Source organism: Malaclemys terrapin, chromosome 19, assembly GCF_027887155.1.
Source record: "Malaclemys terrapin pileata isolate rMalTer1 chromosome 19, rMalTer1.hap1, whole genome shotgun sequence".
NCBI lineage: Eukaryota > Metazoa > Chordata > Testudines > Emydidae > Malaclemys > Malaclemys terrapin.
Window position 1 is genome coordinate 10,406,192 of NC_071523.1, and position 24,052 is coordinate 10,430,243.

At 38.5% G+C, this 24,052-nt stretch overlaps 1 protein-coding gene across 6 annotated transcripts in view; it reads right to left on the reverse strand.

The window, feature by feature from the left end:
• Positions 1-24,052, reverse strand: part of VPS13D (vacuolar protein sorting 13 homolog D) — a 184,441-nt gene that overhangs the window by 62,937 nt on the left and 97,452 nt on the right. For 3 of the 6 annotated variants that reach the window (XM_054009135.1, XM_054009133.1, XM_054009131.1), the window contains 3 exons: positions 21,413-21,561; positions 13,985-14,119; positions 13,245-13,412 (listed from right to left, as the gene is read on the reverse strand). In XM_054009135.1, coding sequence (XP_053865110.1) covers positions 13,245-13,412; positions 13,985-14,119; positions 21,413-21,561 — 452 coding nt within the window. Of the gene's footprint in view, positions 1-13,244; positions 13,413-13,984; positions 14,120-21,412; positions 21,565-24,052 lie in introns of all 6 variants that reach the window. The other 3 variants (XM_054009132.1, XM_054009134.1, XM_054009130.1) reach the window with 1 other exon arrangement.

The following is a 24,052-nucleotide window of genomic DNA, read 5'->3' on the forward strand; positions in this document are numbered from 1 at the left end:
GCCGTAGTCATTTAAAATTGATTAGCAAAGTATTTGAAGTGGCAAGATCATATCACTGGTCATTAACCTCCCCCTCACCCCAGCTCCCTTGCTCAAGCACAAGAGCATTTCTAAAAATCAGTTAATATATATTCTCTCTTAGAAAGCATAAAACATACCAGACTGATTTTTTTTTTAAAAAACAAGTGGGCCCAGCAGAGAAAATGTATGAGAAAGTTTAAGACAAGAACAAAATGTTTACGACCAAGTTACAATCCTCTGAAGACAGTGATTTATAATGGAAATACTGACAGAACATTAAATATAGTGACAGAATTGATTTAAGCTTGAATTAGGTAGTACTATACTGAATTTCTACAAATGCGGAAATCATGGTGGTGTCATACAACATGCATATAGACTCTGACTCCTTTCTGTCCTTAGTTATTGATCAACAGAAGAACAAAAAAGAAGACAGCTGCATTCAACAGTGAACGCACAGGATACCTTTTTGGAGATTCCGGAGACATTTCCCCCACCCCCACTTATGTCATAGAATCAAAGTAAAGGGCCTTTAATTAGCTCACATCCCATCGTTAACTAAGCTTCGTAATACATTCTGACAACGGCATGTTGGCTGGGTAATCTGTGAAGCCCCCTGATGAGTTGTCTGTATGGATGCCTGATTAGCTGGGTATCCCAGGGGAGCCCCCGCTGTTTTTATCTCCACAGATGCCTGATGAGTTGGGTAGCTTCCCCCAAGGATCTCCTGTGAAGCTGCACCAGCAGGTGCCCATTGGCAATAGTTTTGTGTTACAGGGCTGAATGAGTGATCCCTGCAGGAACTGCCAGCTGTTTTCACATACACAGAAGGCAGTCAAAAGTCCACAGCATGAACTTGGAATGACCCCAACTGCAGAGTCACTGGCGGGTTCATCTGGAGGGCAGCTATGCTTTATTAAACAACTAATACTCTTAACAGATAATATTTTTTCCTTCTGAAAGTTAACTCTTTCAAATCGTCTAAGTTTTTTTTACATAGTGTAATGGCATGTATTATAAACTCTATAGTACTTTTAAAGATCCTTTCTAGTTCTTTGAGTTAACATGTAATAAAAGTATCTTGGCACAATTTGATTTTTTTTTTAAATAATCTGACAGATCTATTTTTCAGCATTTTTTCAATGTTCATTGATTTACTTTTTCACAATTAAAGGAATTATAGGGAGGGGATCAGACAATTATTTTATGACAGTGGACTCAGATTCAAAAAGTGAAAGCTTTATAACCGTTAAAATCCAAATTGTCAACACCTCATGTCAAAATACATAAAGTAAGTATCCTTAAATCAAACTGTAAAGTTCTCAAGCAGCATTTTTCCTACTTTGACTATCTGTAAATATCTATTACTATCCATGGATTTTGTTGTGGTGGTGGTGGATTTGTGTGTGTGTATGGTGAAATTTACGCTTACCGACATTTAGTGATCGAAAGCTAATCCTTCCATTCCTAAATGTACTTAAAGAACTTTGTCAGCTTAAAAGTCTCCTTAAAAATAAAATGTCTTTATCTTAATACCTTAGATGAGCAAAACAATATAATTTCATTTTACCATCTGTGCTATTTGTTTACATTCTGAACTTCATTCTGTTTGGGAAAACCGACTAGTCACTTTCACTTTCTGTTTCCAGTCAGTTTCACTTTCTGTGGCTGATACCTATTATCATTTTGTAATAAACTGCTGGAGAATATTTAAAACAAAGCATTTTCTTTTTCTTTCTTTTTTTTTTTTAATGAATTAAGACACTTGTACTTTCTGTAGTGCTTTAAAGTTTAAAATGAAACCTAAATGTGTGGCCAAAACTATCTTGTAGCGTTTCTTTAAAAACAAATAAACCCGTGTATTCACCTTATGTTCAAAAATAAAACACATTTTATTAGCCAACAGATTTCATTCTCATTAAGGCTTTGTATATATCTATTTTAAATTTTCCACAAAGCTTTCTATATTGTCTGTATCCAAATTATAGTTGGGAGGCCTGTTTGGGCTGACACGAAATCACTAAAAACTGACTAATCCCAACTCACGAAAAATTGAGACTCTACCCTTTTCACCTACCAAAGACTAAAAATGAGAACTTTGAACACAGATCACTGTTTGCTTAAAAAGAATACCAGCAACTTATGCATCACACTTCAGTATAAGTTTTTTAACCTACTATATATTTATACAATACTTAAAATTACTGTAACCAAAACATAGAAGAAAAACAGTTCTCTATTAAGTCTATTTGTTTATTTTGTGTATTTGGCAGCACTGTGTATATGATGTTTTAGTATTTCCTCTGTACAGTTAGTTTCCTCCACTTGGAGTCAATCACACAGAAAAACATTAAGAAAAATAGCAATAATGGCTTGTAAAATCTCAAACTGGTGGGGGTCTAAAGCAGGTGTAGAAACTCAAGTTCTTTAACTTGTTTTTTGAAACTGTCTAGATTACACGTTGACAACACACTTTAAAATTCAATAAATGGCAAAGTTATTATTTTTTTTTTTTTAGCAGTTGATAAACGGATGCCTTTTGCCTACCACATAATTTTGCTTGGGAAAAAGCTTGGTATAAAGCTGCCAAATACATGTCAGTTTGCTTCTGAATGCATACTTATTAAAAGAGACACCAAGTCCAGATCAAACAGTTCTTTCAACAGAGCACATCATCAATTTCATTTGAACTCACAGGCAAGGTAAAGCAGGATACCAGTTTTTATGTAGCTGTTTAACAAAACACACATTCTTCTTTAATGGTATTTTCCCTCAGCTATGACTGTGGCTACAACAGAATCATAGGGACCACATAGATCTATTTATTTATCTATTAATTTTCTTTAATAAAACATGAGGATTAAGGTGGTGCGGGTAGTGAAGAAACAAAGATTCAATGATCCTTTAAAACTCAGACTTGCCTTATCTTTGCACAGATTTAAACCAATCTCTCTCAAGATACAGTGGTCATGGATGCCAGATCTTTCTGAACATATGAAGGAGGGGTGACATTTTTCATGGTTTGTGATTGTCACCCCATTAGTCAGTGGAATCACTGTCTACTAAAAGGAGGCACTTCCCTTTTACACTGCCCCCAAGGATCTGAGTGGTCTGCTTCTACAGACTTTCCCCCCGAGTTGGGGGAGCAAGAGATTGAAAACTAAACCCAACTTTCCCGCATATTCTGTATCTCTCTACACAGATTCTTATACTGCATTCATCACCATTGTATCTGATCACCTTTCACTAGTGCAGGGGCAGGCAACCTATGGCACGTGTGCCGAAGGTGGCACACGAGCTGATTTTCAGTGGCACTCACACTGCCCTGGTCCTGGCCACCGGTCCGGGGGATTCTGCATTTTAATTTAATTTTAAATGAAGCTTCTTAAACATTTTAAAAACCTTATTTACTTTACATACAACAATAGTTTAATTGTACTATAGACTTATAGAAAGAGACCTTCTAAAAACGTTAATGTATTACTGGCACGCGAAACCTTAAATTAGAGTGAATAAACGAAGACTCGGCACATATCACTTCTGAAAGGTTGCCGATCCCTGCACTAGTGCATTAAGCAACCTGACCATACATCTTGTTTGTTTGCACAGTACTACATCACCAATTCTGATTATTAATTTGGCCAGACAGTTGGTCTATAATTTTCCATTTGTCCTTATAGTAACTGGAATATCTCCTATCACTGTCCTCAGTTCCAACTTCTGTTGATTTCTGATGCAGCAAAAGCAGATGTGCTGTCACATCCCTTTATGCTAAAATGCAAACTCAACTGACAAGAGGCAGCCACGGTCCGCTGGATCTACTATTTAATCCAGTTTAACAGATGTCATAAATGATGTTTATATGGAAAATCTTCAAAAGTTCAATCACTGAAACTAAGAGGAGATTACTACTTAAAAACAGCAGAAAATGATTACAGCACAGAAGGCTGCATTGGCTCCATTTTAGGCACACAATTAAGAATACAGAAGACTTCTGGTACATAAACCTGTACCAACATAATGTTAAAATTCTGGAAATGAAAAAAAATCCACTCAAGGTAATGAACCTTGAAACCTGCACTTCCATATTCAGCTCAGTATCCAAAAGGACACCTAACAATTTGCCTGGGCAAAACAAACTCAATCAATTAGGTGTCCGCAGCCTTTTCTCATTTTGCCGAATTTGAACCTAAACCAGCTGTCACATCCACTCATTAGTCTTGGTCAGACAGCAGAGTGGTGCCAAGATGAAAGTGCCACAACCTAGACACAACAATATAATGAATTGATGACAATGAAGATCATAGCACATCATCAGTTGTCTAGTTAGCTTCACATATACACAAAAGAAGAATGGTGAGAAAAGTTAGCTCTTCTAAACTTCATGTGTGAAGATCCTTGATGATGAGAAATTTCCGAGCACTACTGAATAAAATTTACCATAGGATGACTCATTTCAGCTATTTACAATTCCGTTCTGTCAAAATGATCCTGGAGTTGCTCAGACAAAACATTTCCAATGATGGACGTGCATTAACTGCCTTAGCTTCTGAATAGAAGTATCTTAAATGAGAATGGCTGACTGTATAAATCAAGGGATGCAAAATTTTAACTTGCTGTTTATTTTACAGACAGCTATCCACACCTTGGTAGTAATTTGCTTAGATTACGGCAACCTTCTTCTTTCTGGAGTACAGGACTCCCTTCTTACATCCCTCCAGCCTGACTAAAGTGGCACTGACAAACTCATCTTCCTCTGCCAATACTTGTCCATATTACTCCCTTTTTGCAGCCTCCATTACTCCCAATCACTTTCCACTTCAAATTCATATCCCCTAGTCATAGCCCTGCCACTGCCAACCATCTCATCTCTTGTTTCCTGTCAGTCTCCTATTAGGATCATATGCTCTGCCAATTCTACTGCCCTTCATGTTGTCTTTGCTTCCCCTTCCCACACATGCCTGCATGTCCTCTAAATTCCTGGACTATCCTTCCCATACCTGTATTTTAATGCTGCCTCCTTACTTGGCTTCAAAATCCCACCTCTCTAACACTGACTCACACTCCTACGGCAACATTTAAGTTTTAAAAGTTGGAACTAACATTATGCATACCTTACGAAAACAAGAAACACACTATCCTTATTTGAATTAACCTCCTTCCATCTGCCTTGCATGATGTCAATTTTCTTTGCATGCTTTTGTATCGTATCTAACACGGCTAGTAATATCCTCAAGACAGTATTTATTCTCTCTAAAAAGGTCCATGCAAACCTCTGGTGCTCTAAAACTTTATATACAAGTAGGATGAGCTCTGAAACAATGGGCCGAGCCTCTGGCTCAATGAAGGTATCTTGTGAAGTATGGATATATCCCACTGAATGTTTCCAGACATCTGCCCCAAAAGAATGATTTAAAGCGTCAGATAAACAGCAAAGGAAGTCCTAATATATACATGGAAAAAACATGTCTTGCCTTTGTTGGCTGTGCAGCCAGTGTTCTTCTGTGATACCATCGAACAAGATTCATGGAGTGGCACACGACTAACAGAACTGTTAACTAACTGGCAGTATTGCTCAACCACCATGGGGATGAGAAACATCAAGGATCAGAGAAGCTAGTTTCTTTTATGGTGGGAAACCACAAAACAGAACAATGTATATATAAATATAAAAAAAGAGGATGCTCTCTTCAACAATGCAGACTTACTATATTAATGAAGTAGGAATCTCACAAAGAATTTGACAACTAAAGAAAACAGGAAACAGTTCATGGAAAATAAAATACTTATTCATGCGCTGAAATGCCATTTTAAAGATTCTTTTAAAGTGTTTATTTAAATCAGTAATACTCAGACCTCCGTGGTTCAGGAGCCAAATTAGCGATCAACATTACCCAAAAGAGCTGTAGTAGTGTGAATTCATTGTTTCATTTACTAGATAGATATCTATATAGTAAGAGCATCCGGACTGGTTAATAATTAACTACAGTGTTTTAATATCATGTGCTGCAAAGAGCTGCAGAACACATTAAAGAGCCACTTGGAGCTTCAGTCGAAGGATCACTGATTTAAACCCTGCCAAGACCTATTTGACAAATCTAAAAATGTTGCGTTAATTCAGTAAGAAAAGCAAATCTGGTAAAAATGTAGAGATAAGAACTCTCTTGTGCAGAACAAAAGGATGGGTGATGTGTCATAAGGGATCAAAGATATATGACAGAATCCCTCCCTAATGTTATGTTAATGTGTTTTTTAAAATATGCATCTCCCAGCTGTGCTCTGTGCTGAAAACCAAATATTATTTAAAAAGTGACATCCTGATTGGTTATAGATTCTTTAAGTAGCAAAGTTCAGGAAGTAAATTGCCTTTTTATATATACATTTAAGGGAAGATGGCTATTAGCAAATAGTTCATAAGTAATCACTGTCATCTGTTCACACAATGAAATGTTCTACAGCTTTAATCTGCTTCAGGGACATTGCATAAATGATAGGTCGAATGCCACTAATCAAATTTTGTTTATATTTAGTTTGCACAGGAAGCAACTAAAAGTCTGAGTTTATAAACTGCTTTGTCACACCCCTGAATTCTCCCTGATTTTATATGAAAAATTCTCCTTTACCTGGGTTTTTTGTTTCTCTCTTACTCCAGAGTTGGAAAACTAAGAGCTAGTGCAAAAAGTACACCTACAAAAAGCCAGCCACCAGCTGGCAACTGCTTAAGGAAGCAAAATAAAACCTCCTTCAGAAAACATCAAACTTTACTAGAAAATCTCAGCTCTCTTTTAAATGAGGTTTATCCTTTTATGTTGCTTATATTTATGGCTTTCAGAATCCTTATTATCCCTTTGCAAAAACTTACGATTTTCTTCCTTTGATTTAAATGTTTTTTAGTATTATATTGACAGATAGTTACAAAAGAGACTTTTTTCTGCCACAAAAAGGAATCATGTCAACGGACCTAGTTCTCATTTGAAGTAAAACTAGGATCTTAACCTTTTGCCATAAGCAGGCTAAAGCCTGGGACATGACCAAGTCTTTAGGCAGGTTACGGAACACATTAACACTTTGTCTGCAGTACAGATTTGTAGTCGGCTAAGGAGCAGTCCTGTTATAACTGGGACCCCTGACACGGTTGTATTTGTAACGCAGACAGTCCCGGACAGGCCCTTTTTGGGTTTGGCTCAGGGCTCAAGCCTTTCACCTCCTTAATTAACTCAAGTAAAAATGGCTGTAATGGATTCCTACTAGTTCCTGTCTGTTCATGTCCACAAATAATTATTATAATTGGCATTCATGGGTCAAGAGAGACCTAGAATTTGAAAACCAGGGAAACTGCAAGTCAGGACTGAGGTGCATCGGCAAAGCTGTCTGGTGGAATTTTCAAGGCCCGAAAGCGTTATAATATTGTTTTGTTTTCAGTGTTGCTTTTATTTGTTTAAAACATTTTCCCATTAAATATTTATATGCAGAAATGGAACGTAGCTTTTCCATCACATAGCAGTGATTTAGGATACATTACACTGAAGCCAGGCGTTTAAATGGATGAGTGGCAGCCCGGCTAGATGCACTGGCACTAGCTGTACTGTTGCTAGCTTGCCATAAAGAAAAGGAAGGAGAGTGGTATGGACTTCAGCATTGGCTGCACAAGCGAGAAGGTATACAGGGTGGTCAGGGCTCATGCTGCTCACTTCTATTTTTAGCGAGCTAGCTTGAGCGCAGCTAGCGTGGGTACATCTACATGAGCTGCTATTCATACCAGTGGCTGTAATGCATATATACCCATAGGATGGATTCCTATAAGGATTGCAAATCTTAGACAAATCACGTACAGTATCTGAAAAGTTGATTCTCACATAAAATAGCACAAAACAATTATAAAGTATATTAAACGTTCAAATCATTTTGCACCAGGAGTTGCATTATCTTGGCACAATATCTATTTACTAGTATTGGGTACAATGAAACAGACAAGTCAGAAGAGAGTACAGAGTCAATACAGGGTTTTAATTTATTTTGGTATTTAGCTCAGCATCTAACATGCATTTCTGACTGAAAGAGTAATAATTTTAGGTTTTAGTGGTATCATGCCTAAGGCGGAAAACAAAAAAGAAAAAAGTTTGCATGCCAAGAATTTGAGTCATTTCTGTGCATATGGCCACTGTAGGAGCCTACATGCAGAGGGAATCAAATTCCCTCAGGTGCCTATATTTAGGATCAAAGTACTTTTTAAAATACAAAACTTGTAGCCTCCAAGGGATAAAAACTACAAAACTGTCTGAAATGAACTTTATTTAACCTAGGGTTTTGTGCCAACTTAAATACACTGAACTTTTCCCACTTGAAAGAAGGCATTTACCCACTGCGTGTTCTGAGATGCATGGAGAAGCCATTACAGGAATAATCAACAGCACTGTAAAATAGAAAAGCCATAAAATGACAAAAACAGATTCAACTTATAAATAACTTACTTTTCAGTTCATGCAGGCACTCTGTATATATTTCCTTTACAGTGATGATTAAAGTTTAGCCTGACATGGTTGTAGGAACAGATCTAGTCCTATTTACACCCTCCAACTCACCTTAAAATCTAATATAAATTTTATTCAAGGATCTTATAAGACACCGGGTAACTGAAAAACAAATAAGATTTGTGAAAGATTTTCCAGCCTGTGGCTGCTAATTACTAGATATTGAGGACAGTTCATCAAGTTTTGGCTGCACTGCCAGCTCCACAGAATTGGTTGCATTGATGAAAAGGGACAATTTCTGGCACCGCTGAATCAGGTGAAACCCTTTGTAGCGAGAGCAGACACTAATTAATCATTCTGTCTCTACAGACGGCACCGGTGGAGCGACATGAACATGATCTATTGGCCAGGTCATGTTTTCTGTTGCAGTTACGGTCAGATTTGAGTTTTTCCTTCTTATACTTAACAAAAATTAAAATGGTACCTATGCGACACACAGTTATATATATTTTAAAGAGAAAGCAGGTTTTAATTAATTTTACTCACTGCAGCAGTTCTGGCATTTCACAAGTTATATTTGAAATATCAGTTTGGAGTTCTATTGGCATTCCAGGGTTATATCTAGTTGTCCAAAAGCAGTACAACTAGTTGGGAACAAGCCTTCACCTTCATCACAAGTGTCTTGCTCACCCCCGCCGCATAAGCAGGGGGATTATCACTCTGCTGAGAGAAGCCCTTTTTGAGAAGGAGACTGTTGGTTGCTCAACTCGCATGCAGTTTCAATGGGAGTTTGACATCTAACTGCCCACTGTGTCTTTGAAAATCTCCCCAACAGAAACCTTAGTTACAAATGACTCTGAAGTTCAAAGAATGACCTTGCCCTTGTGGAAAACTTAGTAAGGCTCGTGCCTTTAAAGGCAGAGATTTATGAGACTCTTACTGCAGATGTGATTGCAACCAGGAAACAAATCCGTATGGAAAGGAAATACAAAAGAAATAGATATCAATGGTTGGAACAGCTGGATCATGAGAGCACGCAGCACTGTAAGCACAGAACATGGGGATAAGTGTTCATTTGGACAAATGTACAGCTCTCAGGAAGCTCCATATCATTAAGTGATCTACCACCAGCACCACCGTGACAAATATAGGCCCTATCCTGTATTAGGCCTGTATTTGTGACACTGTTAGTGCTTAGACATAGATGATAGGATGGGAGATCTCAGCTGCAGGTCTAGATTGCCCTGTAAGAAATCTAAAGGAGATGGAACACCGCGTATACTGGTGCTGATGCTTCCATCTTGACACCAGTATGAGATCTGGGTCATACTTTTGCATAGGCCCAAATGGTGGAAAGCTTGCTAGGGGCAAGGAGGGTATTTATCACTTTTGAGAAGCAGCACGCGATCTTGGTTGAGACTTGCTGCTGCTCAATAGACAAGGTGTTAAGACTCCGATAACTTGGGTTAGGATACAGCCGCGAACTTTGAAGATTCTGTTTACCGAGAAGACCTGTTGAAGAGCTTTGTGGCAGATTTGCTAGGTATGAAAACCCTGGTCTTGGCTTATCTGGGGTTATGAGACTGCCCAATACTACTACATTTTTGACCTTTTGAATTGCTCTTCCTATTAGTGGGAGAAAGGGAAAAGTGTCTAAAAGTAGATTTGGCCATGTTTGGGTCACAGCCTCCGCTCCTATCGACCTGTCTGCTTCCCTAGCGAAGAGCAGCCTTCTTTTAAAATTTCTACTAGATGGGAACATCTGCACCTGGGGATAACATAGCAGCAGCAATATTCCTTGGTGCAGAGACTGCACAGCATTGTCTATCTGCTTTTGCATTCAATGTGCTTCCTTTTATGTGGAGCACCCTGATAGAAACTAAAGTGATGTTCCGTCCAGGACAGCAGCCATAAAGCTCCCGTACTTAGATCAACTTTTTGAGTTCCATTTTCTGGTTTATGTACGCTGCAGTTGTCTGGTTGCCCAATTGGCTCAGGAGGCGCTCTGCGAAGGTTTGAAGGGCCAACCTGACCACTTATCTCTAGCAAAAGTTGACACTGTGAAGCCTTTCATACCTTGACTGCGTTCCCGGTGAGTCCTGAATGGGCTTCCCCGACATAACGGCTAGTGTCTGTGGCCAGGGGCTTGGGGACCAGACTGGGAAAGGAGAATCCTTACATAAGACAATGGATCCCTCTTGAATGGTATTTTCACTTTCCTTTACATTTGCTGTTGGGAATTAATCTATGTCCGTTTAACAATCTCTGAAACTCTCACATGTGTTGTCTTACCATTGGAGTAATCTCCATGCAGGAGACTAGAAGAGACAGAAGCTGCAGGCAAAGAAGGATTGATATCACCCAGTTCCACGATACTTCGGAAATTAGAAACTGGATCATGTTGACTCTTTTCCTGTATCAGAAAGACTATTGCCCTTATCTTGTCTACCTCAATCCTAGGTGAATGATCTTCCAGGACGGAATTCGGTTTATTAGAAATCTTTGTGCTTGAAACACGGACTGACCCCTCTTATCAACTGACACTGGACATTTGACATGCCTGATAACTAACCCTGATCTGTTTTATCTCATACATATTGTGACTGAGAAGTTGACAAATAGTTGTTTTTTGTAATTAACATAGGTCATTTTTATAAAGGAAGATATCTATAGAGCCTTATTGCCCTGGTGATTGCTCTCCTTACATCTTGGCTGCCACTCTAAGTTAAGGGGGGAAAAAAGGATTCTCTCCCATCATCCTATCACAGACGGCCCATGTTTGGGATTCTCCCAAGAAAAAAAGCACAAGGATAATTTTGGGAGTATAGTCCCCTCAGGAAGATGCTCTGTACATACAGTGCACCATGAAGCTGGGCTGTGACAGTAACCACAGCCTCTCCAGCAGGGGTCGTCAATTTGTTTTTTTGGTCAAGGTCCAAATTTCTTGCTCAAGGTATAGTCAAGGTCCAGACTCCAGAGGAAATAAGAATAGAAATAACAACAATCATGATAATAAGTAAATACAAATATTTCAGGGTCTGTTCAAAAGTGGCCGGCAGTCCAGATTTGGCCTGCGGTCCGCCTATTGACTACCCTTGCTCTCCAGTGTAAACTGACTGCCTAACTTCCGCATGCCTCCAATCGAGAATGCAAGCTTCCAGAACCAGAGGAAAAGGTGCAAGCCCCAATCTACCAGAGACTACCAATATGATAATACTTTCTTTCCCACAAACAGAAGTGTATTCCTTGTTTAATCACTCTCTCTCGCCTACACCTCCCCACCCCAAAAACAGTCCGCTCCAGAAATCTTAAACCTTGAACAAATAACTGCTCTTCACCATGTGATAACCCTTTTACGACTCGGTTTTGTTCATCTGTAGATGCCTTAACTGCATCCACCCACAAAGATGAAAGATCATCATTACGGAACTCCCAAAAGCACTGATATTCAGACTGTTAAAACCATTATGTATATTACTTTCTCTATAATCTAAATTCCCATGCAACTAACATGGACTTTCAGTTCTCTCTTGTTCCCAAATTGATAGAACATATCTTTAGGATCCACCATGGTCTATGATGGAAATATAGGTTTTCATAAAATAGTAAGTTCTTAAATAGAGCTCCCCTTCTCCATCAAAAAGTCCTCATATGAGGAAGGTATTATTCCAACTTCACATATAAAGAACCTGAGGAAGAGATGTTAAGTAATTTGCCCAAGACCACAAAGGGAGTCAGTGCCAAAACCAAGATGTGTTTGTACAGTGCCTAGTACAATGGGCTCTTGGTTTATGATTGGGGTTCTTAGGAGCTACCGCAATACAAACAACAAACAAAATAATTCAAGGAGTTCCTAGCTTTAAGTCCTGTGCTCAGACCATGCCTTTTTCTCAGGCACAAAATAATTAATGAGATTTTAGAAACAGTTACAGTACTAATGCACTAGAGCCTCCTAATCAACTTACCTTCACTTTCCTCAGAAGGAAAGAAGCGTTTTCACCATAGCACAGAATTATTTATTAGCTAAATTTAAATCAAACACTTTTGTTTTGTAAGAGTATCAAAAAGGCACAAACCCACAAAGCTGTACACAGAGAGTATCAAAGATTTTTTTTTTTTTGAATAAATGACATTTTCAAAACAAGCAAAACAACTTTAAAACCTGGTAAAATAAAACTTGCTACTATGTGGCACAGAAAAGGGAGCATCCAGGGTAGTGCTGGCAAATCTTTCAACTCCAGGATGACAATAATCTTTACATTCACATCATATTAACTGATTAAATTCCCAGTGAAGAATTAAACCTGAACATCCCAAAGCCCTAGAATTTCAGCAGGATTCAATAACAGAGTTAATATACAGTTCTGTTCATGTATGCAGGAAGACTCATGTTTTAACCATGATGGAGAATTATTATTTTACTAACGGGGGCCCTGAACCTGCAAACACTTATACAAATGACAAGTTTCAGAGTAACTCTAAGCACTTGAGTAATTCCATTGACTTTGATGGGGCTTCTCAGATGCTTAAAGTTAACTATCTGCATAAGTGTTTGCTAGGGGCCTGCACCCCAAACACAGTTTTTATTCCTCACGCAAGACCTATGGAAATTAAAATTCAAGGACGATCTGTTTATAATTATATCTTAGTTATTAACTAATTAGTTTTAATGTATCTATAAATATGCAACATGTCTTTTTAGTGTGTTAACTTGCACGTTATCTACAAATTATTTCATGTAACAACAATTACCTTTGCAGCAGAGTTTGATACTCCATGTGTGACATTTCTTATAAGGCCACCAACATTTCCATATTTTATTAGCCCTGACACACCTTCTGAAACATCATTCAGGAGACCCATAGGGTTGCCAAGGAAATCCACCGAGCCCAAAATCCTTGCTGCCTGACTAAGCAGCTCCTATAAAACACAGTTAAATGAAAAACATTATCTACACATCAGATTTCATGGTCAGCAGAGCTAACAGTATTTTAAAAACTACAACACGCTAACATTTGACTCCTGGAAAGAACAAAAAAAATGCAAAAGTCAAAACATTATCGTAAGAGACATCAACAACATTTCTACTTTGTACAGTGTTCTGATTGGTAAATCTATCTAATATGATATCTGTCTACCAGTCTGTGTCTGTTGATCAATATGAAAAATGGGAACATAGTTTAACTATTCAGTTCTGGAGAGACTAATTCTCCTCAAAGTAAAAAGTATACCAGAACTTTAAAGATGGAGGAGCCAGAAGTTAATGATTTCAGTGGCACTACATTGATAGACTCCAGCAGAGTATCTGGCCCCTAACATTCAGTATGATTAAAGAGTATTTATATAAACACATACAATGATTAAGCGTTACATATTTACTCATTAAAACAGGAAAGGAATTTAATATTTTATAATATTTGGTAAAGAGCTACTAAAACAGAAAAGTTGTAGACTTTTAGTGGATGTCACAATATGATTTATCTGACACTCACCTCTTGAAAGTGCTTAAGGATGTCATTAATGATAAACTCCTTTGTCTCATATGGGTGGACCCTAGTGAATGGATCCAGGTTAATCACTGCATCTTCAAATCGGATTAGAGGAAATCCCAGTGTGCTTTTCAGTGCCTAATTAAATAAAAACTGGAATTACAACTTTTATGTTCATCTGTACTTCTCCTCCATGATATCTGAATTAACTGATTTCTAAGCAGGCAACAAACCAAATTTATCTAGCAGCTATAACAACTTTCTCCTGATACAGTATATTCGCCTTTATCCAAAACCCTATTATCTGAACCGCTGCATTATCCGAATCCCTTCATTGCTGGGGGACCAGGAAGGGACTTGGATAATGAGAAGGTTTGGATAAAAAAGCAGAGATCCCCAGTCACAGAGAAAGAGGATGACGACAAGTCCTCAACCGGGGAGGCCACCCTGCTACTGAATGGCTCGTGCAGCAGCGCAGGGAGCCCTCCGCAACCCTGCTGTCACAGGAGTCAGCGAGCTAGTGGGGCATGACAGCGGAGCTGCAGAGGGCCGGTGACACCCGATCTCTGCAGCCACAAGGTGCAGGGAAGGCTGCAGTTCTGGCAGGACAGAGTAGAGTACTGGCCAGGAGTCCCTGCTCTGCCCCGCCAGGACTGCAGCCTCATTCCAGCACCTTGCATTTGCAGGGATCGGGTGTCTGTGACCCTAGGGGCAATGCAAGGAGCCCTCTGCAGCCCCGGAGTGAACAGGGCAGAGCAGAGACTTCCTCCTCTTTGCAGTCCAGGCCAGGAAGGATAAGCCCCGGGTGCGGACTTGGGGAGACACCCTGCTGCTGAATGACTCCTGCACTCTCGGCTATCCAAATTCCTGATTATTCAGATAAAATCTGAATCCCCCATGTCATTTGGATAATTGGCAGCATGCAGTAATCACTTTGTAATTATAGCAACAATTTTGGACATCGCCAATATACTGACAATTGATAAATTGTTTGAACCCTATTTGCCCACTGGTTAGAGAGTAATTAAGTACACTTCCTGATGTAACAAATCTTCCAACAACTTGACAGGATTTTAGTTTCAAAAGAACAAGTTTTTTAAACTTATTTCTAAGATCCTGTGCTTAATTTTGTATCAGATACTTAATTATTCTGATACTTGTTCAAATACACAGAATTAAACAGAACCCGAAGTTTGGGAATTTTCCCTCCATACATATTGGATGGCACATTAGAGGTTTTCCACTCTTCTGGATGTGTTTGGATGAAGTGAAAGGCGAAAGATTTATACGATCTGAAGAGAAACCAGAGTATATATTACCTACACAAACAATTTCCTTGAGGCCACAGGCATTAATGTACCTCAGTCTCATCTCTCATCATTATCTGTGTTCAGTGTGATTCACTTACAGCTGCCTTTAAATTAACATTGTGAAGGAAATGAGGTGGTGAGGTAATATTTTTTATTGGCCCAACTTCTGTTGGAGGAAGAGACAAGCTTTGAGCTTCAAAGCTCTTCTTCAGGTCCGGAAAAGGTAACCAGAGCATCATAGTTAAATACAAGGTGGGGCAGATTGTTAAGTGTAAGGCATAACACATGTTGCAAGAAACCACTTAAAATGAAGAGGGCAATTATCACCTTTACAGTCATATGATAAAGGAGGCTTAGAAGATTATAAATTGTTGTAATGAGCCATAAAATCAGCGTCTCTGTTGAGACCATGATTTCTAGTGTCTAGCAGAGTTATTAATTTAAGTTCCCAAGCTCCTCTTTTGAAGGTGGTTAGCAGGTTTCCCTTGAGGAAGAGGACTCATAGGTCAGATATGGGACAATTGCTTTGTTGAAAGCGTTTGCCCATAGGTGACAGGGTGTTTTTTGTTTCTTATTTTTCTGTGTGAGTTCATTCAACAATATAGTTAGTGTCTGGTTTTACCCAGACAACTATTATTAGGACCCTGCAAACAACATTGTGAAGGAAGTATCAGAGGGGTACCCGTGTTAGTCTGAATCTGTAAAAAGCAACAGAGGGTCCTGTGGCACCTTTGAGACTAACAGAAGTACTGGGAGCATAAGCTTTCGTGGGTAAGAACCTCACTTCTTCAGATGCAAGGGAAGGAAGGGAATTGTGCCAGCAATGAGAATACAGGCCCCATCTGGATTTTGTTTGGTATGTATGTTAAAAGGATATTTAAGGTAGACATGCTGTACCTAAGGCTAAATCTACACTACCTTACAGCGATATAGCTGCGCCACTGTAAGATATCTCATGGAGTCGCTCTATGCTGATGGGAGAAGCACTCTCGCCGACACAGTGTGTACACTACTGCTTATGCTGGTGAAATTTAGTGTTTTTTTCACACCCCTGCATGGCATACGTTTTGCATACATAAGTGACAGTGTAAACATGGCCTAAGCTCATACTTAAAAAATAAAATATAGTCTAATGGTCTATCCATTCACAAGTTGGCTGGGAACCTGAGGAACCCTCAGACTAACTGTAGATGTTTTTATTTGCTGCACGTTTTTTTTTTAAATGATTTATAGTTCTAGCATTACAAAATTATGCCTAAAACCAATTACAACTCTAATAAAACCGTTTAGTCAGAATTTGCCTTTGCTTTCCTCCAGTAGTTTTAATGCATTTTGATCCTACAACAGCCTGCCCCATATAGCTCATCTTCCATAAACTCATTTTCAGAGCTTGTTTAAGGATACAATAAAAGGAAGGATGTTTGTGTTATCCCCTCTGCAATCAAAGGGATGGGGGTGGGAGCAGTAGAAGAAAGCAAGTTTTTACTTTTTAAATAGGATGAAGATAGAAGAGGTCTAAGTGGAGGGAGCCTTATGGGGGGAAGTTTGAGCACTGGGAGGAAGATGACTGAAGAAACGGACACCCCAGGTGATGCTTGCACATACGCTAAAATTACTTTAGAGCAGCACTGCTCATCTTCATCTTAGACAATGTCAGCGATAAAGTAACTTTGAAAAGGACAATTCTCTTTATGAAGTGTATCTATTGGATTATTCACTAAGACTAGCACAAAGAAGATATGGACTTTGGAATCTTCAGCTGTGGCTATTTGACAGTATTAAAATACATCAGAAAAGTGATATACCTGAAATATTTTTCTCACCTTCAAACTAACACCAAATTTCTGTTTGATTCAGAGCACTGATTCTGAAACTTACTCTTAGATGAAGACAAGCTTTAGCAGAACCTTTCCTACCCGTGAACAGAAACCATCTTTGGCAGAACTTTTTCTATTCATGAACTGCAACTCTAGATGATTTGTGACTGAAATGAGCGATGGCATCCGTGACGTTACTGCTATCAGTGTGACTACATGTTATATCTAGAAAAGAGTGGGGTTCCATGAAGCCAGTGTCACTTGGTCTCCAAAAGTGAATGTTGCCCAAGAGACAAGCATGTTATGATCTCCTGTCTTACCTTTTAATATAAGCATAATAATTTTGGACAAATGAATTCAGGAAAAGAAATGAAAAGAAAAAAAATGGAGATAACATTTAGATTGAAAAACCTTAGTTCTTTTGGAGGTGGGGATTTTTTAAATTAAAATATATTTTAACATCACAGAATTGAGGTATGTCAAATACAACAACAGAAAATGAGATGAAAAGCATCTGCGGAACTGTTTTCCTTTTATTTCCTTTTAACAAGAAATTGTAGAAAGGAAATGAAGATTAAAATTCACTTTTATTTCAGTTCCTAGGTGGCATTAGCTGTTGAAGCATTTACTAACTTCACAATCCACACCAAATACCTAATCCATTGAGACTCTAAGGTATCAAGAAATCTTTGGCATTTATGTTATATCTTTCCACATTAATCATTGTTACACCCATGTTAAAATGTAAAGTTAAATTAGGCAAAGTGAGTTATTCTGCCATCTTCAGGCCACTAAATTATGTTACACAGCTGGCATAGGTGTGTGTATTGGGGGCGGGATAAACTAGGAACTATTCATGTAGCAACTGAATAACTAAACAAATGCAATAGTGTACAAACCTGTCACTTATTTGCACAAGTAGCAAGCAGTTTCCTGTCCATGATTGTTAGATACAACATAAAGCAGGTCTGTTGATACAGGTAACTAATAAAAATAATAATCCGTCTGCACTGACATTGACAAAAATTAGTGCCCAAGGCTTAAAAACATTTGAGGAGGTAGGGAAAAATAGCTATCAATAGTATAAAAAAATAACTTGGATATAAAACTGTATAGTAAATTCTCTCTTTTTCTCCCAAACTATTCTGTACCACACAGGACTGGAACTCCCTTCTCTGAAAATTTCATACATGTTACATGGTCACTGACTGTTTTTATAAGAAAAAAGTTTATATGCCCAGTTTTCTTTTGAGATAATGCTGGCAGCTGCTGGGATGTATCTTTTTTCAGTTAACAACACCAGTTTCTTTCTTTAAAAAAAAAAAAAAGCAAGAGAGACTGTAGTAGGGTCAAAAATTTTCCAGCAAAAGTATTTAAGATCTGTGAAAATACCTTTAGTGTTCTTGCTAAATGCTGCCATTGTTTGATAAGTGCATGTCTCTAAAACAACTTGTCTTACAAACCTGCCTGGCAGGCCAGGCAGTCCTACACACACGACCACTTCCCTCCTCTTCCTCAAGCAGATATGGATAAGGAGCATTCTCTTGTGCCAATAACAAAAAAAAAAATCTTACACATTTTACATCCTGTGTTACACCACAAAGAATGCTGATAATGGTTCTGTGAACAAGGACAAGTCAAGAACAGGTTGTTAAAAACAGCCTGAGTGTGTGGGGATGAATCTCATTTTATTTCCCATGGCTGAGTTCTCCACAGGATTCCATGGTAACACCTCACATGCCACAAAAGAAAACATTTTTAAAATGTGTCGTTTTTAGCAGTGTTTGTATTAGTGGGGTGAAAACAGTAAATGATCCAAACAGGTTTTCCCATCTTTTATTTTTATTATTTAAATTTTACTTTGCATCCATTTAAAAACAAAGTCAATTTTGAATTCATTTGTCATTGATATTATTTTCAAAGCACTATTAATTTATTTTCTGCACATTGTTGGCATTTCTACCAGAAATGGTGTCGGATTTTTTGGTTTAATCAGATTGTATGAACTCCCTTCCCCTTGCTTTAATTTTATGGTGCTGTACACAAAAAGGGTTAACGGTGGAAAGGTTAGCCTTCCCCATCATTTCAGGTGGCCAGTAAAGCTGGTCAGGGAATGACACTTCTGTTTCATGACAATTTTCAAGGTCTGGAAATTTGTTTTCATTGTGCACTGGTTTTTGCAAAACAAAAAACTGTGATGAAATGTCTGTTTTCAGAGCAAAAAGTTGGGTTTTCAATCTCTCTCTCTCTCTCTCTGATCCATCCTAAACCTGGAAAGATTTCACATCAACATATTTTTGTTTTCCCTACATGTTTTGGTTGACAAAATGGCAGTTTTTGACACCCCTCTCCCCCCAAAAAACCCCAAAAAAGGGAAAAAGTTTATGACCAGCACTAGCAACCAGTTCTCTACCATCTCTCGGAATTCTCATATTACAGTCACTCTCCTGTGGTCCTCCTCTTATCCACGTGCCGCTCCCTACAGTTGAGGAGCTTGCCTTGTTCATTCTATATTCCCCATTCCCTCCAGACACAGACTATTCCTTTCTTGCCATCTCTTCAGAGTAGGACATTAGCTTGACATTCTCCATAAATCATTAAGAGGCCATTCTGAATTAAAGAAGGCTTCAGTTAGTTAGATACTATGTTACCACATTTAACACTGATTCTATAATTAAAGACAATGGGGCAGAATTCAGCTCTGAGAATCAAGCAGCTCATAGACACAGTTGAGTTCCTGTGGGTTTACTTTCCCTTCTGCTGGAAATGTTCTGCCTTCTGTGCTAGCAGAAGTTATACAAGTCTCTTGAAGCAGACACTGCAAAATGCGTAGCAGGAAAAAGGCACAACTGGTAACAGTGTTCTCCCTCCCCACCCCTCCAGTTCAAGATACTTCCAGAGCAATATCAGCCAGATGACCCTGGGGCTTGCCTCATACTGGAGCGGCTACTTGACTCTGAATTAAAGCTCACAAATCTAATCATTGCAGTAAGCAAAAGATGAGCTACAAGAAACTATTTCAGAGCTTCATACAACTCTCAGTTTTAGGTACAGACATTTTACATAGATGGCAAAATGGATGCACTAATAGCTACACACAGATCCACTGCTCATTTAATGATTTTCCTCAGGACTTTAAAGAATTTAAGGGCAGACTGTATGGCAAGAACTTCCGAGTGGTTTGAGATCCCAGACTGTGAGATTTCTATGTAAGTGGATTCCTAAAACTCTGACAATACAACTTCTCTTGAATTCAATTAGCTGGAATTGGTAAATTCTATGCTAATGAAGAACTGCATGAAAAGAAAATCTGAGCAATATTAATCACTTGTTCTCCTTTAAACTTGCATAAAGTGTGGGGGGAAAGAGCCTGAAAGAGGAGAAGAGAACTAACTGAAATCTCATTTATTGGTGAATTCCTATTCCTATTGGTGAACTGGCATTTCCTAGTGACATTTCAAAAACGTATTAAAGCATCATGACTCCTACAGATGTTAAACACTAGTTAGAACTAAAATCTTTTTGTGTCAGACTGCATATTACTTGCATTGGTTGTACATCTTATCGCTAGAATAATCCAATGGTTTTATGGACCAGCATGTCATAGGCATCCAGGAAAGACAGAGGATTTTGAAGCAGTTTCCTCTGAGATGTGATCGTGCTATTTATTGCAATTGAATGTACTTTTATAAGTCAACTTCTGTGAAATAAAGGCACTAGCTTTAAATTCCAGTGTATGCTGGTCTTACTTGTGTTGGCCTTCAATCTAAGGCTAGGATTTATCCATTTTTAGTTACCCTGTATTATTGCTTTTTAGTTTTTGAGCATGTGTGTGTGAGAGAGAAAGAATTTAATGGAGAACCCACACTGCTGCTAATATTATAAAGTATTTGATTCAGCAGACGTTATTCACTCAACCCCAGTTGCAACCACTTGATCCCTATGTACGTATATCTTGTTTTAACTACTGATGACAACAATGCATTTAAATTTGTGCAATAGGTATTTTTCTTTCGATAATATAGTGAAGGCGGCACGCCTATGCTCCTTACTATAACCAATGAGCTTTAAACCTCCAGGCTTTAGACTGTTGCAACAAGAAGTTAATATGCGGTGTTGGAACAATGAGCCTCTGAGCCTACTGCTCTAAGAAAGCTTGTACAAGATGTTGCAATCTAGGAAGATGCTGCATAAGCAGAAACAGAGAGCAGCAAATTAAAACGTACACATCTTTTTCTCCCAAAGTAAATCTATCAAGTTAGAAAGATAGTGGATCTAATGAGATGTTGTGTGCACTGGCTTACCTTAAGGTCTAGAGGCAGTTTGTTGGAAGTGAAGACGCTCAACTTTATCTGTGGCACATTGATTTTAAGATTTTCAAAGTAGTATCGCTTCTGCGCCCCACCTTGATCAACGGTCTTTTCATGGAGGTTTTCGTCATACTTTTCAACCTCTGCTATCAAAGCATAACATAGGAATAAAAATCAGGTAATTATGAAAGTATACAAAACTATGAATGTGTATTTTATAAATAGTTATGAGCTTTCTTAGCTGAAGATTACAAGGGGATTCAGCTTGTAATGTTTAAATCAAGACTTTCCCATGCTTGTTGGCTTTTCAACCTAGAGTGTTCATTTGGACTCATCGCTACTCAATACATCTGCGTCTGATGTGAGAGAAACCTCAATTTAGTGCTTTCACCTCAAACCTTGACTCCTTACTTGTAGCTAGTTAATACAAATTATGGCACCCAGACACTTAACTTGTGACCTTATACCTTAGTCTTCAATCAGTCTGTTTGCTTTCACTTCTAGTTTGTGTGTACTGAGGCAGACAAAGTAGAACACAAATATCTTACAACTACACAACCTTCCCTGGTTTTGAGACACAGTCTCTTAAGGGAACTACATTTAGGAAAGTAAATATGAAGTTTGGCAGTCAAATAAATCTGTTCTCTTTTTGCTTCCTTCAGACTTTCTTATATATCGAGGTTTTGAAATAATGTATTAAGTACTTGACATTGATAATGAGTTTAGGCTTCTTGCCCCAACTAGAATGGAAATTGAGAAAATCTCTATGAAAAGAATTAAAACCTGTTACAAATAGCACCTTGTTCAGTTCTGTCAAAAGAACAGCTATTACCAGAGTATGGTGAGGGGGCAAAGAAATAATGTTTTATTTAAAAAGCCCCTTATGTGAAAATACTGGGGAATAGACAGTGGTAGCTACAGGCTGATATAATCAGTCCTGAGGCAGGGGGAAGGGGAAACCCTGACATCAGCCCCCGCCTCCCTCCCTGGGCTCTCTGCACAGCAATCTCTCTCTCTCACACACACCTCTGTATTCAACAGCATGAGCATTCCACATTAATGGTTTGCTTTGTGTCCCAGAGCAGATCAGCACAGCACGCAAAGGCTGTCAGAAACAGTGCTTTGAAAGGGGAGGGGCATGTGTCTTCAGAACAGCTGAGTTCAAAACAACGAGCAGAGCAGTCACTTGTTATGGGACAGTTCCGGAGGCCAATTACAGCGCAGAAAGCAATCAAGTGTCTACACTGGCAATAGAGTCCTGGAGCCTCTGCACAAACAGCCTTACGACTCTTGTCGAGGTGTTTTTTTTTTTTTTTTTTTTTTTTTTTTTGCAGCTCTGCAACTGAGGAGTTTCTGCACTTAAAGTGGCTTGGCAGTGTGTAAACATCTACAATTTAAGCACAGAATGCTGCTTTACTGCGCAGAAACTTGCCAGTGTAGACAAGCCACCAGGCAGAGCTGTGTTAAATGGATCATGTGGGAAAATGAAAATAAATCAAAACCCCGGAGAATATATGCCAACTGATTCAAATGATTAGCAAAGTCAGTGAGACTCATTGAGCTTCCACAAATATTATACAGCTTGTTTAAAGCATCATACAATTAAAAGATTCCCAAAACAACAAAGGAAGACTACTAGAACGAAAGAAGATAAATTATTAGTCTGCCAACCAACAAAAATAATTTAAGGATCTCCAGCAAGAAATAGGTTTCTTTTCCATAGTTGAGAATCTTGCTCCTGATCTCAGTTACATTGATTGTTTCAATGGGGAATTCTGGGACAGATTGCTGTGAAATTTGTTACTTTGGAAAGAGAAACTCCTTTTTGCTCTGGAAGAAATTTCTGCAGCGCATTGACAAATGCAATAAGTAAATACCGAGCAGGCTGAAAAACGAAATGTTCCCCTTTATGGATTCCTTACAATGAATCAAGATGACCTCAAAGATTTTTGTTTTTACTAACAGAAGTAGTACTTCACATCTGGAGTAAAAGATTCTCTTTTCCCTCTTATTTCTGGAGAGCACAAACAAGCTGTTTGGAGGACCTCAATTGTGGTATAAATTGAGGCAGTAACCTTAGCTTCAATCCTCTTTCTCCCACCCTCAAACTGAAGGGAGAAAGGATACAATTTCCTTCTTCGCCTCCCTCACTTCAGTTTGAGGAAGACAAGAGGCAAGAAACAGCTCAGGTTACCACCTCATGTGACTATGAAACCTCTAAAGATCTTGTTGAGGCCTCCAGAAAAGAGAACAATTTCCAGTATTTCAAATACAAATGATACAAGCTTCTTCTTTCTTTCTTTCTAGTGTTGATGAGGCCATCTTTATAAATCATAAAGCATTTCTAATTGTTTTGTCATATACATTTAAGCACTTACTAAGTTTAGCCATATTTTGTCTGCACCGTTGATGACATGTGAGAGTCTTTTAAGCGAGGTCTAGTTTGTACACACACTGTGATCTCTTTATAGCAAAGAGCCAATGAGAAACAAGGAAACAAGAGAGCAAAAGCAATGCAGTAAACTGAGAGGAAGGATAGTCCAGTTGTTAGGGTACTAGCTTGAGAGCTGGTAGACCAAGTTTTAATTCTCTGCTCTACCAGAGGCTTCCCATATGACTACAGGCAAAGTCACT